The following is an 18,333-nucleotide window of genomic DNA, read 5'->3' on the forward strand; positions in this document are numbered from 1 at the left end:
CAGTCAAAGGGCATGTACCTTGGTTGCGGGCACATCCCCAGTAAGGGGTGTGCAGGAGGCAGCTGATCGATGTTTCTCTCTCATCGATGTCTCTAACTCTCTATCCTCTCCCTTCCTCTCTGTAAAAAATCAATAATATATATATATATTTTTAAAAAGACAACACAATGAAAGGGAATTACAGGCCAATATCCCTCATGAACATAGATGCCAAAATCCTCAACAAAATTCTAGCAAATCGGATCCAGTAGTACATTAGAAAGATCATACACATGACCAAGTATGATTTATCCCGGGGATGCAAGGATGGTACAATATCCGCAGATCAATAAACGTGATACATCACATAAACAAATTGAGAGATAAAAATCACATAGTCATACAATTGATGCATAAAAAGCATTTGACAAAATCCAACACCCTTTCTTGATAAAACCTCTCAGCAAGGTGGGAATAGAAGGGTCATACTTCAACATAATAAAAGCCTTACATGACAAATCTACAGCCAACATCATATTCAATGGGCAAAAACTAAAACCATTTCCCCTAAGAACAGGAACAAGACAGGGATGCTCACTCTCACCACTCCTGTTCGACATAGTACTGGAAGTACTAGCCATTGCAATCCAGACAAGAAGAAATAAAAGGCATCCAAATTGGAAAAGAAGTAAGACTGTCCTTATTCGCAGATGACATGATACTGTACATAGAAAACCCTAAAGAATCATCAAAAATTATTAGACTTAATAAATGAATTCGGGCCCTGACTGGTTTGGCTCAGTGTATAGAGTGTCAGCCTGCAGACTGAAAAGTCCCAGGTTTGATTCTGGTCAAGGGCATGTACCTTGGTTGAGGGCACATCCCCAATAGGGTGTGTACAGGAGGCAGCTGATCAATGTTTCTCTCTAATCGATGTTTCTAACTCTCTATCCCTCTCCCTTCCTCCCTGTAAAAAATAAATAAAATATTTTTTTTTAAAAAAAGAATTACACAATTATATCCTCCTTTGCATCTATACCAACCAATAAGAACTGTCCTATAATGATTATTCAACATTCAAAACACACAATACTGACCAGTCAGAACTGCATAATTCAGACCATTCAGAATGGTATGAATTTGGGAACCTAATTTGCATAACGTTAAACCAATTGGGAACTTTCTCAATAAAAGGCGGCCTCCCCTTTGTCTGGGTAGAGTGCACTTTCAGTTTCCACTGGAGCCTGCATTTTTCTGGTTTGCAAACTGTTTCACTTTAATAAAGTCTCTTCTTTCCTGCACTTTTCTGGATATTTTTGATGACATTGGGAATATAGCAAAAATGTTCTTACCACTTCATTCATATTAGAGGTCCTAGTCAGTAATATAAGGCAAGAAAAAGAAATAAAAGACATATGGATTGGAAAATAAACAAACTGTATTTATAGACATGGTGATCATATATGTAGAAAATCCTAAGGAATCTACAAAAAAGCTACTAGAACTAATAAGTGAATTTAGCAAGGATACAAAGAGAAGTGTGGAGTAGGATCCCGGCTTCCTTTCCTTGTTCTCTACATGATTCTAGAAGCTCTTTCACCTCTGTCCTTTTAAGAATAGTCTCTTCTGGCCGAAACCGGTTTGGCTCAGTGGATAGAGCGTCGGCCTGCGGACTCAAAGGTCCCGGGTTCGATTCCGGTCAAGGGCATGTACCTTGGTTGCGGGCACGTCCCCAGTAGGGGGTGTGCAGGAGGCAGCTGGTCGATGTTTCTCTCTCATCGATGTTTCTGACTCTCTATCCCTCTCTCTTCCTCTCTGTAAAAAATCAATAAAATATATTTTTAAAAAAAGAATAGTCTCTTCTGGAGCTATGCTGTGACCCTGAAAAACCCTGTATTTGGAAAGGGCTAAATATCTGAAAATAGGTTCCAGAGGCCAACCAACCCACATAAACTAAGCGACCAAGTCCCTACATCCTCTGATGGTTCTTCAGCAGCCCCATGCTGGCCACTATCACCACAGTTACTAGAACCAGAAAGGTATAATAAGCAAGCTCTGTCAAACCCATGCGAGGCTTTCAATACCATTGTGGGGACAGGTCACCTACCAAGGTCATCTGTAAGTGGCCTCTGGGCCTGTTATCCCACTGTTCCTTTTCACTGCATGTTTCAGCCAGTCCCAGAACATCTCCTTTTTAACTCAGACTCCCTGGTTTAAATTGCACACACTTCACAGCACATTATTTGACCTCTCAGATCTGTTTCTTCATCTGTAAAGAGTGATGATAATTGTCCAGTCTGTCCAGATCACCACGAGGATGCAGGAGATGAAGCAGGTAAGGCATTTAGCATGTCTGGCATGTAGCCAACACCCAATAACCCTCACCAGGCCCCTGGCCCTTTGCTTACACTGTTCCTTCTATATGTAACACCTGAGCAAACCCATCCTTCCCTTTACAACTCAGTTCTGCTCAGACAACTCCTCCAGAATGCCTCTGCCGAAGAGAAGCCCCAGCTCTAGGCCTGCCCAGGCACAAGTGCTTTGTAGCACCAAGCATCCTGCTCTGCCATCATCTGTCCCTCAACCCTACCCCTCACCTGCCCCAACACACATAACCAACTGTGAGCCTCCCAAGGGATGGTTCTGATTTATCCTCCCACCATCTTCCCATCTCAGAAAACAGCAGCGTTATTATTTTTTAAAATATATTTTATTGATTTTTTACAGAGAGGAAGGGAGAAGGGATAGAGAGGTAGAAACATCAGTGAGAGAGAAACATTGATTCAGCTGCCTTCTGCACACTCCCCTCTGGGGATGTGCCCACAACCAAGGCACATGCCCTTGACCGGAATTGAACCTGGGAATCTTCAGTCCACAGGCCAACGCTCTATCCACTGAGCCAAACTGGCTAGGGCACAGCAGCATTATTTACCCATTACTAAGCTACTAACCCTGGAGTCATCCTTGACTGCTGCCATTCTCTCAAACCTCACAAGCAGCACGACAGAAAACCCTAATGGCTACATTGAGAACACATCCAGAATCTGACCACTTCTCACCCGGATGGAGCCTGCAGTGGCTTCCCATTTCTACCTTTCCCCCTGCCAAACCCTCTCTTCACAGCAGTTGAGGGATCAGGTTATGTCACTCCCCTACTCAGAACCCTCCCTGTCACACTTAAATCCAAAGTCCTCACCCTGGGAACGCTCCAGAAGCCTTAGCCAATGTCACGCCCTGGCCTGCAGAGACCTCTGAGGTCAAGCACCATGTTCTCCCAGGTGTTCTGATGACAATGCCAGGAGTGGGGAGGGTGGGGGTTGGGGGTGGTTCACAGTGGTGAGAGGGGCCAGATTAGGAGCTGTGTGTGGGAGGTAGCCCTAGCAGGATCCTCCTGAACTTCCTCTGCTGAGGTCTCTGAGAAGCTGACAGCCTGAGGAGGATGCTGAACCTTGGACCCTCCACTGCCTGAGCCTGAGGGCAGGAACCATGCGTTAACAGCCCTGACTCCCAGGAGATGCTAACTGACAGAATGGACAGAGGTGAGCCCCTCAGTAGCAGGAAGCATGTCTTGCTAATCAATCACCTTTACAGTGTCCAACACAGAACAGACACATAGTAGGACAGCAGGAAGACAAGGGGGTGATACTGTTGGGGCCTGGCCCTGACTTCTGGAACAGTCCTATGACCTCCACAAAGTCTTCAGTGCTCCTTCACAGACCAAAGTTTTGGGCCTGACTTGGGCCCTGCCATGGCTCTCCCCTGGCCTAGAACACAATCAGGTATGCCAGAGGGACTCTAGAGGAAGGAAGGGGGGATTTCTCTTTCTCCCTACAGACTCTGAGTAGGGGTCTTGGAAGCTCACAGGCCTTCCTCTTCTGTCCACACACAATTCAAAGCCCCTGCAGAATTGCCTTCCCAGAGGTACATCTGGACCTTGAGCCAAAGAAAAGCTGGTCCTGACATTACTCACTTGGTCAATAGTTAACTACCATTATATTTGACAAGATGCAACATCCTATATAATACAGAGCTAATATGCAAATGGTTGTCACACCCTCGCACCCTCATGCAGGGGCTGGGGGACCTGAGGCTGCACCCCCCGCCCGGCAAGACTTGATGGGAGTGGGGCCGGCCGGGTCTGGGTCTCATGCGGTTTTGAGGCGTGTGTGGGTGGGCGGGGACTTGACTCTGGGTCCTGCAGTGCACCCCAGACTCTGACAGGAGGGAGATTTTCATATACATTTTACTAATTTTCTTTCATCTCTGACACTTCTATTATAGAGAAAGGGCAAATAGCAATATTAAAATATTTCCTCTAATTAATTCCCTTTTGATGTGCATGAATTTCGTGCACCGGGCCACTAGTATAAACATAAAACACACAGTCTCTTATTACTTAAATCTGGGTTGCCTGGATTATAAGTGTGTTTTCAAACTTAAAAGAACATAAGAAGCATTGGGTCGGGGGAGGATGGTGAAGGGAGCAGATTTCTGATCTCGGTGCCCAATAGTCTGATTCGGTAGGTCTGAGGTGGGGCTCAAGAGTCTGCACCGTCAAGAAGCTCCCCTGACAGTTCCTGTACACTCAAGTCTGCGGAGCACTGCTCTAGGATGTCACTCGGGCCCCTAAAGCTGCGGTGTCAAACATTTTTTGACCACAAACCACAGTATGAAATTTTACACTATGACCCAGGACACAAACAAAAGTTTGATGACGCAATATTTTCCCCAACCCCAGTGATACACTCTTAAGTTTTCTGCTACATTTCATTTCACTCACTGGCCCAGATCCACTACATCAGTGGATTACAGGGCCCTGGGTTTTGACCCTGGCTGCACATCAGAATCACCTGGGGGCAAAGCAATAAATAAAAAAGACATGGATCCATATGTTCATTGCAGCATTTTTACAATAGCCAAGATATGGAAGCAACCTAAGTGCCCACGAATCAATGAGTAAAAAAGAAGAAGTGGTACATATATACAATAAAATAAGACTCGGCCATAAAAAATTTTAAAAAGAATGGAATCTTGCCACTTGCAACAACATGGATAGACCTAGAGGATATTGTGCTGAGTGAAATAAGTCAGATAAAAACAAATGCAATATGTGGAATCCAAAAAACAAGTAAACAAACAGCACACCAGAAGGAAAAAAAATTACCTGGAGAGTTTTTAGAGATTCCAGGGCCCAGGCCATACCCTTGAACAATTAAATCAGAAACTCTGGGGGTGGGTGCAGGAATCAGTAGTTTATAAAGATCCCCCAGCCCTAACCAGTCTGGCTCAGTGGATAGAGCATCTGCCTGCGGACTGAAAGGTCCCAGGTTCGATTCCGGTCAAGGGCATGTACCTTGGTTGCAGGCACAACCCCAGTGGGAGGTGTGCAGGAGGCAGCTGATCGATGTTTCTCTCTCATCGATGTTTCTAGCTCTCTATCCCTCTCCCTTCCTCTCTGTAAAAAATCAATAAAATATATATTTTTAAAAATATAATTTAAAAAAAAATAAAGTTCCCCCAGATGATTTCAAAGTGCAACCAAGGTCTAGGTCAGCGGTTTTTAAAGTGTGGTCCCCAGGCCAGCAGCAGCAGCCTCATCACCTGCGAACTTGTTGGAGAGGCACATTCTCAGGCCTTGCCCGGGACCGTCTGAATCAGCGCTGGGTGTGGGGGCCAGTTTTTTGTTCTAATAAGCCCACCAGGTGATTCTGAGGCCCACCCAGTTTGAGACCCTCCATAACAACGGAACGAAACTGATTTCTTGCCCTACAAGACTCACGGTTTCCAGTGTGACAAACTGTCCAAAGGAAGCCCGGATGAGGGATACAAGGTAACACCAGGGAAGCCTCGGCTTTCTTGCAGAGTCGGCAAGCCTCTTCCTTCTCTGATCCTGAGAGCGGCACCCTGATCTGCCCCGTGGTGTTGGCCGCGGGGAAGTTCAGAGTCCAGTCGAACCTCAACCCCAGTCACAATGTGGATCCTTACTGCTTTCTCCTGTATTTCTCAGATATTTCCCTGGTATATGTGCCTTCTTAGGAAAGGGGCAGTGACCATAAGGGCTGGTCAGTATGCTCTTGGGGTTGAACGAGGCCAGAGAAGGGTGGGCATGGGAGCTGAGCACAAAGCACTTCCTGTGGCTTTCAGTGCTCACTGGGGCCCTGTCTATGAGCCCCTGACCCAAGTCAACACCATCGCTGCGGTTTCCTGTTTGCAGCTGCTGCACTCGGACCCAGCCTCCACTCCAGCAAGCCTGTGTGTGTGTGTGTGTGTGTGTGTGTGTGTGTGTGTGTGTGTGTGTGTGTGTGTGTTTGTAATACTCATGCTGCCTGGAAAACAGCCAGAGGGGCTGGGGAGAGGTCAGATCAGGGAGCTCCCCAAGGAAGGGGAGGAGAGGCAAGGGTTCGCTGGAGGGGCTCCCCCAGGAGGGAGATTGAGTAGATAACAAAGGACCCTGACAGCCCATCATAGTTGTTTCTAATTAGGGCGAGAACAGGAGGCTGGTCCTCACTTCTGAATAGCTCCTCCCTACCCCACCACTGTGCTTGTAGTTCTACCATATTGTCAATGTGGGCCTTTCCTGGGTGTCTAAAGTGAGATAAACTCTGGCTGGGTTTGAATCCCAGCTCTGCACTTCTTAGCTGTGTCTCCCCAGGCAAATTGTTTCTCTCCTCTAAGCCTCAGTTTCCTCTCTGTAAAATGGGTACGATGGAAGAACAACCCCCACAGGATTGTTTGAGGGCCCTGAACGGGCCTAAACACAAACGTGGCTGCTGCCACTCCTTCAGCGTCCCTCCCTGCCTCTGCTGTAAGGGACCAGGTCAGCAGCTCAGAGGGAGGAAGGGGCATCAGAGATAGACTCCATCAATGTCATGTTTTGTTTGCAAAGGCCCTGTACCTGAGGAGGGAGAAGTGCAATGTGACATGTCCCTATGCCTCCTTAGGCCTCTTTCTCCATCGGAACAGCAGAGAAAGGAAGGTCATGAGATGGCTTTCAAAGGGTTTTCTGGCTCCGACTGGCTGGTGCCCCAAAGCACGGAGACTTTGTTAACTTGTGAACTTTTTGCTAAGCGATAGGATCATGTCTGGTGTCTCGGGGAGGGAGAAATCATTGCTGGTCAGGGAAGGATATGCTGTTGGATCCCTCCTGAGGGCTGTTGACACCCTGTTAGAAACGCAGGTTAGTGCTCAATGGCTAATGGGCTCTCATGGCAGCCAGTCAGCTAGACTGCCTGACTCCAGCCCTTTGCACTTCACCTCTGACCTCTGCCCCCAAGTCAAGCCCCAGTAGGGCTTACCCACCTCTCCTGGACTGGCTCTCCCGGATGAGGAAGGCCCCTCCAGGGTTTCCAGGCAGCAACAGCAATTCCTCAGCTTTCTCCCGGCTCAGGCCCTCGTACAGCCACCTGGGGAAGAGCAGATGGGGGTCAGCCTGGGGGTGGGTGGCCCCCCAGCGTTGTCCTCCTGGTCCTGGCTCCAGGGGTCTCTGAGGACAACCTCCTGGGGTCAGCCCCAGCCTTTTCTGCCTGGAGATCTCATTCCCAAGAGCCCAGGGGGCTGGGAGCAAGTTGGGAGATCCTGGCCTCTGTCCTCCCCCGGCCCCGCCTCCTCCCACCACTCTGCTACTCACCCATCCAAGAACCGCCCGTTGCGTTTTGTTTCTTTTAAAATTTTAGTAAATATTTTATTTGGGCATTTTAAAGATTAACTTTGTAGCCAAAGGTACGCAGGCGAACCTTTTTTCATTATCACAGAAATACAACTCTAAATGAAGCTGATTTGTGGACAGACAGGCTGGAACTCAAATGTTCAAGACGCCTAAAATTTTGGAAAATATCATGCAGCCCACTGGTCACCGTACGTGCCTCTCAACGCACAGCCCTTCCACCACCCTGCTCCCCGACGCCTCTCTCCATGCTGGGATTTTGATTACTCTGATCCCATATTTTTCTTCCTCTTTTCCCTTAGCCCCTCACCTATATATCTATATGGACTTAACCGTAGTGGGAAGTTCAGGGTGGTTCTGCAGGAATTTTCTGGTCCTAGGCCATCAGCCTCCTAAGTCCTCAGGGTCATGCCCTGTGACCCCAGGCAAAGCCTACAGAAGCTGATTGGATGGAAATGCTGTCTCCGTGTCATTTTATGAAATTCCACAGTCAAAGCCAGAGTCAGGGTGGAGATGATTCCAAGTAAATAGATTAGAGAAGCTGTGTCTCACTTGGTGCCGGCAGCAAACTTAGACTTGTTTTATAGTAAATAAGACAAGTCATTCTTGTTGACTTATAAAAACTGTCATGTCTTGTGAAGACTGAGGATGTAAAGGAAGGAGTGGCAAGGGAAAGGCACTTCTAGAGAGAGTCAAACTTAGTGCCATCCAGTGGCTTAAACTTAGTGCCATGCTGTGGATGTAAAACCTCCAACCAGAAGGCCCAGACATCAGAAAACACATGGCAAGGTGGGTTCGCCTGGCTTGCAGACAACTCTGAGAGCTGGTCCTGTGCGGTGTCCACATGTGCCAGGGTCCCTGTGTTACTCTCATCAGAGCCAGACACACCGTGAGCCCCAGAACAGGACGGCCATGCAGTGCTGCAGCCCTGCTTTCTCTCAGAGCTCCAGAGTGGAGGTCACAGCTTGCACTTGCACAGGGACAGGGACACGTTCCTGGCCCCGTGTTGTTCAGGTAGGTCCCACCCAAAGGCACGGCACTGCCTTCCTCTCTCCAGGCACAGAATTGGTTCTGGAGTCAGTTCCTTTTGTCACTCACTTTTGGCAGAGAGATGCCGTGCTCTGTGGAGACCCTGTGTCCCGTGTCTGGCCCTCCCTCAGAGGCCCTTGTTTTCTTGCCTCAGAACATTTATTCAGGCTGCTCCATCTCCTGCAAGTCCCCCTTAGCATTCTCTACTAGTCCTACCACATGGCCTGCAAACCACCTCCTCTGGGCTCCCAAGTCTTGCTCCTGAGGGCAGAGCCTGGGCCTGATTCTCCCCCGTCCCCAACTTTGCTCAGCACAGGACTGGACATAAAGGACTACACTTGTGGGAAGTGAAAGCAAGAAGGTCCCCTAAAGCAGTGCCTGGAGTGGAAACTCACCCATGGGAGATTTTGGCCACATGGATGCTAGGGACGCTGTACTCTCTGCCTGAGCCCTCTGACAGCACCGTCCACCAGTCTCCGTCCCTGCAGAGAGAAAGGAGGGAGACCCCTCTCAGAAGGCCCTTGGAACTGCTCATTTGAGATTTACAAGGCCCTTCCAGGCTGGATCCCACCTGAGTTTCCCAGGTTTCCTTGCACCAACTAATGAGGTACCCCCTGGGCAATAGATGGCATGATTCAGGGCCCCTGCATGGCCTGCCCACCCACTGCTTCTCCCTGTAGGTGTGTCATGCTGCCTGAAATCCCAACATTAGGACCACATGGGAGCTTGGCACCAAAGGCCATGCTCTTTTCTCCTGGGGGGAGTGGCCCTTTCTCCCATCAGTGCATCTTCAGGTATGGGGCGGGGGGAGGGAGCAGATCATCCCACACAATGCCCTTGGAATGACTTACTCAGAGATGATGGTCAGTGGCTCCCCCAGTCTCAGTGACAGCTCTGCCTGCTCTCCTACCGGGAAACTGCCCAGGGCCACGGCTGTGGGCTTTCTCCTCTCTGGATGGAGGGACAGAGATGGTCACCCTCTTGGCCAGCCCTGTCTCCAGATGTGAGATCTAGGAGTCTGGGATCCCACCATCAACCCTCACACAGGCATCCTGGGCTGGTTCCTATATGTCTTCTCAGACACACGTGGAGATCCCTGTGGTGACCCCAGATAGGAGCTCCTCTGAGCCTGGGGTGTTTTCTTTCTCTGAACTGTCTGCAGCACAGGGCCTGGACATCCCATGGTGAGGGAAATTCCTGATGCCTGAATAAACACTGCAAGCAAGTCTTGTGGAGGGCATCCTACAGTAAGGGTCAAACCAGGTTCCCGGGAAGGGCCCCTCCCCCTTCTGGAACCCTGGCCATGCACCTCTAGGAACTGCTAAGCTGCATATGTTGTCCCCTGGATTGCCCCCCTCCACCTGGCTGACTCACCTGCACCCTTCACTCCCCGCCTGAAATGTCCCTTCCTTAGGGAAGCCTTCCCTGACAAACCTCTTAGCAGACACCCTTGGTCAGAGTCCCTTACATCAATCACATTGTTGACAAAATCTAACACAATGGTAACTGGTTATTGGTTAAGCACTCATCTCTGGGACTTGGTTGTCCCTGAAGGCAGGGACTGTGGTCTCGTCTGCTACTGTGAGCCCTGATTGTGCGTGCACAAGGCCTGGCACAAAAGCCTTAGCTTTTGGATGGATGTAAGTCTGATGCACAGGTAACTCACGGAACGGGGTGCCCAAAAGCCATGTTTCTGCTGTGGCCAGAACTAGACCTACCGAGAGAGGCCCGTCCTTTTCCGGAGACCCTGGCAGAGGAGGGAACAGCCCCGAAGGCAGGACACCTGCATGGGGGCTGGGAGATCCAATCCCCCTCACTCCCTCTCCCCGCCCCCCAGCAGCCTGGGCATGACTCAGAGCAGCCCTGGGGCTGCTGCCTGCAGCTAGATTCAGAGGAAATGAGGTGGAGGCAGGTCTGTGTGGTTTCCCGGTCTCTTCCTGAGAGGCCTGCTGGGCCCCAGGCTCTCTGTGCAGACTGGGTGGCTACAGGGCCTAGGGCTTTAGGACTCAGTGGCTGTAGTGGCTGGAGAGGCTGGTATTAGGGAGATGAGGATATTGGGGGCAGGGGCTGAGGAGAGGGAAGGAAGCCCCAGACATTGTAAGGGAGTTTTCAGACTCAGATCCTGTCCAACACTCATATGCAGACATTTGGTTCTGCTGTCTCCTAGTTCTGTGTAAGTGTGTTTTCCATGTCCTTCCTCCTAAAGGTGCCACTTGGTGTAGAGTAATCCTGTTATCTGTGATGGTTAATTTTTTTCTCAATGTGGCTAGCCCACAATCACCAGATATTTGGTCAAACACCAGTCTAGATGTTCCTGTAGAGGTATTTTTTAGATGAGATTAACATTTTAAATCAGTAGACTCTGAATAAAACAGATTACCCTCCATAATGGGCGTGGGTCTCTTCCAATCACTTGAAGATGTTAAGAAAAACAGACTGAGGTCCACTGAGGAAGAGGGAATTCTGCCTCCAGACTCAACTCTGGAATTCTGCAGCATCAGCTCTTCCCTGGGTCACCAGCCTGCCGGCCTGCCCTACAAATTTGAGACTTGCCAGCCCCCACAATTGCATGAGCCAATTTCTTAAAATAAATTCTCTCTGTGCACACACACACACACACACCAACACCTTATTGGTTCTGTGGTTCTGTTTCTCTGCAGAACTCTGATGAATACATTATCAAAACCCCAAATCAACCTCATTGAGAAAGGATTTGTGGGCTATTTTGGGGAACGAGAACCAAACTAGGGGCAGTAGCTTTGACATAAATACACTAGAATTTATTTTGATTGTCTAATTGTCCTAAAAAGTAGCATTTTTATTCAGGACTACCTTAGAAAATAATAGCTATAGGTTCAACATGTTCATTGCATATGCCAATTTTTTCCAATTGTCATAGCTCTAATTTCGCTTCAAGTATTTCACAGCACCTCTCAGGACAAGAGGAGAGGCTTTGGGGCATCACTGTCCAGTAGAATTTTATAGACAGAAGTGATGATGGAAATCTAATCTAATAATAGACAAATATGCAAATTGACCATACCTCCGACACACCCACAAGCCACGCCCACAAGCCACGCCCACCATCCAATCAGAGTGAGCATGCAAATTAACCCAAACCAAGATGGCTACAGCCACAGAGAGCAAGGTTTCCTAGGTAACAGAGGAGGCCAAGCTTTCCGCCTGCCATTTCCAGGCCTAAGCCTCCACTCAAGCTACAAAGTTTCAATTATAGAAGGTAAACAAATTCAAACAAATGGCGGCAGAATGGAGCTTGAGAGAGCAGGCCACGGTTGCCGCCGGCAACAGGGGAAGCAAAGCTTTCCACACACCCTGGCCGGGCTCACCTGCTTAAGGCAACAAAGTTTCAATTATAATCCCAACACAATGGCTGCGGCCTCGGAGGGAGCCCCAGGCTTGGCTTGGCTCCGCTCCAGGCTACAAAGTTTCAATTGTAGAAGGAAAATAAATTCCAGATACCAGGGCCTCCGCTTGGGTTACCAGGGGGCGTGGCCAGCCTGCAAATCACCACAGGCCCCTCGCTCAGGCCGACCCACACCCCAAGGGAAACCCCACCTGATCTGGGACGCCCTTCAGGGCAAACCAGCTGGCCCCCACCCCTGTACCAGGCCTCTATCCTATCTAATAAAAGAATAATATGCAGATTGATCATCACTGCAACACACAATATAGCTGCCCCCATGTGGTCAAAGATCCTGCCCCCATGGGGACACAAGATGGCCACCACAAGATGGCCAGCAGGAGAGGGCAGTTGGGAGGCACCCGGCCTGCAAGGGAGGGCAGTTGTGAGGGATCAGCCCTGCAAGGGAGGGCAGTTGAGAGGGACCAGGCCTGCAAGAAAGGGCAGTTGGAGGTGATCAACCCTCCAGGAGAGGGCAGTTAGGAGTGACCAGGCCAGCAGAGGAGGGAAGTTGGGGGCAAACAGGCTGGCAGGGGAGCTGTTAGGCATCAATCAGACTGGCAGTGGAGTGGTTAGGGGGTGATCAGGCTGGCAGGCAGAAGCGGTTAGGGCCAATCAGGAAGGCAGGCAGGCAAGCAGTTGGGAGCCAGCAGTCCTGGATTGTGAGAGGGATGTCCGACTGCCCGTTTAGGCCCGATCCCAATGGGATCGGGCCGAAACGGGCAGTCGGACATCCCTCTCGGGGTCCCATATTGGAGAGGGTACAGGCTGGGCTGAGGGAGAACCCCCCTCCGTGCACGAATTTCGTGCACCGGGCCTCTAGTGTTCTATAATTTTGCTGTCCAATTGAGGTAGCCAGTAGCTATATATGGCTTTGAGCACTTAAAATGCAGCTAGTGTGACTTGAGGAGCTGAATATTTAATTTTGTTTCATTTAAATTAATGTTAACTTAAATTTAAATAGCTTCACATCATTAGAGAATATTGTAACAGACAGTGCAGCTATGGAGAGCTGCAGAAGTGGGATTGGTCTTAGAGTTGCCAGCTCAGTCTCCAAATAAATTGATTGAGGAGGAAGGAAGCCTTGGGAAATGCCTGGAGGACTATCCCCCAGCCTGGTTAGCACCTGTCACTCTCATAGATGTTCTCCTGTACCTGGTTGTTTAATGCTGACTGCTAAAATGTAAGCTCTACAAGAGCAGGGCCCTGCCTGGATGGCTCACGGGGAGGGCCTGGTATACAGCAGGCACTCAATGACACTTGAAGCTGTTTGGAGTGGCTGGTCAGGAAGGCCCTGTGCAGCCTGATGGTCCCTGGGAAAGGCGTGGCTGTTCTGGGCCCCGTAGCTTACCTGGTTGCATGGGTACAGGGCCCTGGTCTTGGACCGAGGGACTTGAGCTTGGGCTTGGCAGGGTTTTCCCTCTGCTGGGCTGACTTCCCATTGCTCCTCAGAAGAACTCTCAGAAGCACATCGTGGAGAGAAATCTGAAAGAGATGCTGTGATGGGACAGAACTGTGGCTCCGGGCCTGGTGCGGCCCCCTCCCTCCCTGGCTCTGTCCTACTAACCTCCTTGCTGATGCCTGCAAATACTCTCCCTCCCATCAGGACCAGGCTCCAGACTGTGAAGGTCTCTTCAAAGTGGACCCGTTTTCTCCCATCTTTACTGTGCTGCAGCCCTGCTGTTCTGTTTCTGGGCCTTTGTGTGTGGGGTGCACCCTCCCGTTGGCTGGAATATCCTATTTCCCCCTCAGGGCTGTCTTAATCCCACCCCATCCCAGGAAGCTTTCTCTGAATTCCCCCAGCCCTTGCAGTTCATTCAGATGGCCCACCCAGAACCATTTCCTGACCTGGGATCATATTTTGGGTGACAGGGGACAATGATAGGTCAGAGTTCACTCTAGGCATACCATAACCCATGGCTAGGGTTAGAAGTGGACAAGGGGGTCCTAGCCAGTTTGGCTCACTGGATAGCGTGTCAGCCTGCGGACCAAACGGTCCCAGGTTCAGTTCCGGTCAAGGGCATGTACCTTGGTTGCAGGCTCCTCCCTGGTCTGGGGCCCTGGTCGGGGTGCGCACAGGAGGCAACCAATTGATGTGTTTCTCTCACATCGATATGTCTCCATCTTTCCTTCTCCCTTCCACTCTCTCTAAAAGATCAATGGAAAATATCCTCGAGTGAGGATTAACAACAAAAAAGTGGACAAGGGGAATCTGGTGTCACAGCAAGCTAAGGCGACACTGGGCAAAGTAAGATGACTAGGAGGCTGTGTGACACAGTGATGACTTGCAAGGCTTGGAAGATTGGTGTGGAGCCATTTCCTCTCTGCCTCCATTTCCTCATCTGAAAAATGGGGATAACAATACTTAACATACGGGTCCTAGAGATAACACATGTGAAAAGCCTGCTTTTCCTTTATTATGCCTTGAATGTCACTTCACCAGAGGCTGCTCCTAAGAGCCTCCCCTTTTCTTTCTTGGTTCCCTGTTGTGTTCCTTCCTGTTTTATTCATTTATTAAAGCTTTTGTTTAATACTAGAGGCCCAATGCACTGGGGGTGGGGGTGCACGGTCCCTCAGCCTGGCCTGTGCCCTCTCTCGGTCCAGGACCCCTCGCTCCTTACTGTCCGCCTGCTTGCTGCTCCCTACAGCTCGGCTCGCTGCTCCTTAGTGCTGCCGCGGAAACTCCTGCCACCACCGCTGCATTCGCCAGCCATGAGCCCGGCTTCTGGCTGAGCAGCGCTTCCCCCTGTGCGAGTGCACTGACCACCAGGGGGCAGCTCCTGCATTGAGCGTCTGCCCCCTGGTGGTCAGTTCATAGCGACCAGTCATTCCACCGTTCGGTCAATTTGCATATTAGGGTTTTATTATATAGGACTAGAGGCCCAGTGCACAAAATTTGTGCACGGGTAGGGTCCCTAGCAACAGCTGACTGCCAGCCGAGGCTTCCCTTTCCCTGGACACCAGCTGGGGAGAGGGGTTATGGGCGGTTGGCCGGTCTGCCCCATCCCCTGGTTGAACTCCCAGTCGAACTCCTGGTCGAGGGGACAATTTGCATATTAGGCTTTTATTATATAGGATGCCATTATTCTACAGCTCAATGAAGATGGGACCTCTCCTTATTTGCCTGTTTTTTCAGCATTTTGTGAGGCCCTTGGCCCATAGAAGGTGGTCAATACATATGAACTAAATGGACGAATGTAATTATTAGTTCTTCAGACAAGTGTCTTAGGAAAAAAACTGACGAGAGAGAGGGAGAGGGAGAGGGAGAGAGAGGGAGGGAGAGGGAGGAAGGAGAGAGAGAGGAGAGACTTGTTCCACCCATTTATGCATTCATTGGTTAATGCTTGTATGTTCCCTGACAGGGGATGGAACCTGCAACCTTGGCTTATTGGGATGAGGCTCTAACCAAATGAGCTAGCTGACCAGGGCTGGTCAGCTGCCTTATTCTTTTTTTTTTTTTTAAATATATTTTATTGATTTTTTACATGCCCTTGACCGGAATCGAACCCTGGGACCTTTCAGTCCGCAGACCGACGCTCTATCCACTGAGCCAAACCGGTTTCGGCTCAGCTGCCTTATTCTTAAAATAATTTAAATTCCCAGGTTTCCAGGGTAATGCTGATTTTTCTAAACACTGTTTTAAAGTGTTTCAGGGAGGTAGTTTCATTCCTTTCAGTAGAGAGATGCATAATTACACTAGTTTGTGATATAGCAGGCTCAGTCCTTACCCTTGAATCTTAACACCAAGCCCGGGTGAGGACAGGTGTCCGTCACTATCGTGGATTGACTTCTATGGCCTCACAGGCCAGTCCTGTCTGGAGTAAAAATCCTTGCAACTACATGTGCAAGGGAAGTGCCCTCAGTTCTGCCATCTTGTGTCATCAACAGGGGTAACAGTGCCTGGTTCTGCTGCCTCCCACTGGGGTTTGAGGACTCATGGGACAGGCGCTCTTTAAGACAAAGCGGGCCTCATTAGGAAGTGGCTCCTGCTGACTCGGGGATTCTGGAGCCTTGGCAGCCTAGATGGTGCTGCTGCCTCCTCAGGTCTCTGACTCCCTCGCTGCTAAGGCACCCCTTCAGGTCAGGTTTTCAACATTCCTGCCGCTCCCCTGAGTATGAGGTGCAGAAAATCCCAGGGGAGATCTTTCCTAGGTGGCACGAGTGATTAATTCAGGCCACCCAGGCTGGAGCTGTGTGACCTCAGAAAGGGCATGCAACCTTTCCGTCTCATCTGTGAATTAGGGATAATGCCGAGTCCACAGGGCTATGGGGGAGTCGAGGAGCCGGGCACAGAATGGGTGCTCAGTCAAGGTTAGTTTCCTTTCCCCTCCTTCAGCAAGAAAAGTCACCACAATCACCAACTGCAGTAAACCCAGAAACTTCTTCCCGCAGCAGGTGGAGCTGGGGGATGGGCTGGAGGAAGTAGAAGTGCACTCAGACTGAAGCCCCCAGCACCCTCTGCTAGCTCCCTTCACCTGGTGGGGCCAGGCAGCCTCCTGGGTGGGGGCGCAAAATGAAGACCACGGGGTGGGCAGGCCTAGGAGGAGAGGGGTTGGCCAAAACTTTTAAAACAGAGGACCTAATAATTAACAATATAAGCATTTGAATAACTTACTCTGTTAGGGGACCTGGGCCAGTGGGTGGAAGGAGGCAGTAAAAAGCAGCTGGGATCAGCACAATGCCCACAATTGTTTTTATATCATTTCACTTGATCCTTCAAGAGTCTGCATTTGAATCCCACTCAGATACAAGAACCAGGACCCACAGAGCCCGACCCCATGCTCACTGTCACACAGCTGGTCAGTGCAGAGCGAGGCCTGCCATTCCTGCCTTGGTGTGTTTGTGCTTCCGAGGATAGTTTCTCAGTGGTGGAGTAGGAGTGGTGAATTTGGATTGGGCTCCCTCTTTCAGCTGAGAAATATCACCCTTTTGAGAGGAACTGACGATACTAGGGTTGAAAGTGTCTTCAGAGATTATAACCCCGACTTCTCTCGTTCACTGAAGTTGGAAAGCTGGGGCCCAGAGAGGGCCCCAAAGTCACACAGCAAGTTGGTAACTGAGATGGGACCAGACGAGGCATGCAGACAAGCGGGAGGGCACAATGTAGTCCTCCAGAGGACAAAGGTGTAGGAGGGGGCCTCGGTTCCTTCAGAACCCTTAGAAACCACCCCTTACCCTAAGTAGAAACCTTCTCGAGCTTTCCCCCAACTATAAAGCCCACTCCCAGTCTCTGAGCGGCCCATCCTTCCCCACAGGCCCAAGGCCATCGGAAAACAAAACAAGCGTACTTACTGTTTTCCTGTCACCAGGGGCTTGGGATGGGGGCTCAGCTGAGACACATGCTTTGGCCGGAGAGGTTAGGGCTTTGGGGGGTCCTTCTGGAAGCCTGTCAACATCCTTAGTCCTAGGACACCCAGGACCCTCTTGGCCTGGGAGAATCTTCAGGGAGAGGCCCTCGATAGGGCTTTTGGTAGCTTGGTTTCTGCCTGTGGTTGGTTACCTGGGATGGGACAGGAGCCTGGACTGGGTGAGCCTCCCAAGCACAGGTGGGCCAGAGGAGGCCCAGAGCTCTCTGAGCCTGTGACCGAGTCCTCGGGGCTCCTGGCTCACATCTGCAGCCTCTGTGGTTCTCACAACCACCCATTTCCTCTGACGGCATCACAGACCATCAAGGAGCCACCTTCCCCAAGTTCCTGTTTCCTGGGCAGAAGCGGCTGCCTTGTCATGATCCTGGAGGGAGAGGTTTTTTTCTGTCTTCACAGCTTGGTCTTGCCCAAGGAACACAAAACTGAGGCAAATGAGCAGGAGTCTCCAGGTTTACCCAATTATAATATTCACCTGATTCTGTTAGTATCAGAATCCTGGGATCCTCCCACATCTGAATGCGAGTCACCAGAGCAGCAGCCTAGGACTCTGAATTTTAAACAGGTTAAGCGATCCCTGTGACTGGCAAGTCCGGGAAGGAAGCACTGCCTTGGAGTGATGTGCCCCAACCTTCCATGTGTACAGGAATCACCCAGGGATCTTGTTCAACAGCAGATTCGGGTAAGTGTGTCTGGGGTGGGTGAGGTTCAGATTCTGTATTGCTAACTACTCCCAGGTGACACCCATGTTGCTGGTCTGGGGACACTTTGAGTAGCAAGACCTTTGGGTAGCGCTTCTCCAGGTGTGGTCCCCAGACTAGCAGCCTCAGCATCATCCAGGAATTGTTAGGCATGCACATTCTTGGGCCCTATCTCCG

At 50.1% G+C, this 18,333-nt stretch overlaps 1 protein-coding gene across 1 annotated transcript in view; it reads right to left on the reverse strand.

Annotated features, from left to right (window-relative positions):
• SLA2 (Src like adaptor 2) overlaps window positions 1-17,441 on the reverse strand; it is a 31,372-nt gene extending 13,931 nt beyond the window's left edge. Inside the window, exons 1-5 of the mRNA XM_008149759.3 lie at window positions 17,385-17,441; window positions 13,444-13,577; window positions 9,523-9,622; window positions 9,067-9,153; window positions 7,279-7,382 (exon numbers count right to left, since the gene is read on the reverse strand). Of these exons, the coding sequence (XP_008147981.2) occupies window positions 7,279-7,382; window positions 9,067-9,153; window positions 9,523-9,622; window positions 13,444-13,534 (382 nt within the window). The 5' untranslated portion in view covers window positions 13,535-13,577; window positions 17,385-17,441. The remainder of the gene's footprint in view (window positions 1-7,278; window positions 7,383-9,066; window positions 9,154-9,522; window positions 9,623-13,443; window positions 13,578-17,384) is intronic.
• Window positions 17,442-18,333: the final 892 nt, after the last annotated feature.

Source organism: Eptesicus fuscus, chromosome 12 (genome assembly GCF_027574615.1).
Source record: "Eptesicus fuscus isolate TK198812 chromosome 12, DD_ASM_mEF_20220401, whole genome shotgun sequence".
In the NCBI taxonomy this organism is placed as follows: domain Eukaryota; kingdom Metazoa; phylum Chordata; class Mammalia; order Chiroptera; family Vespertilionidae; genus Eptesicus; species Eptesicus fuscus.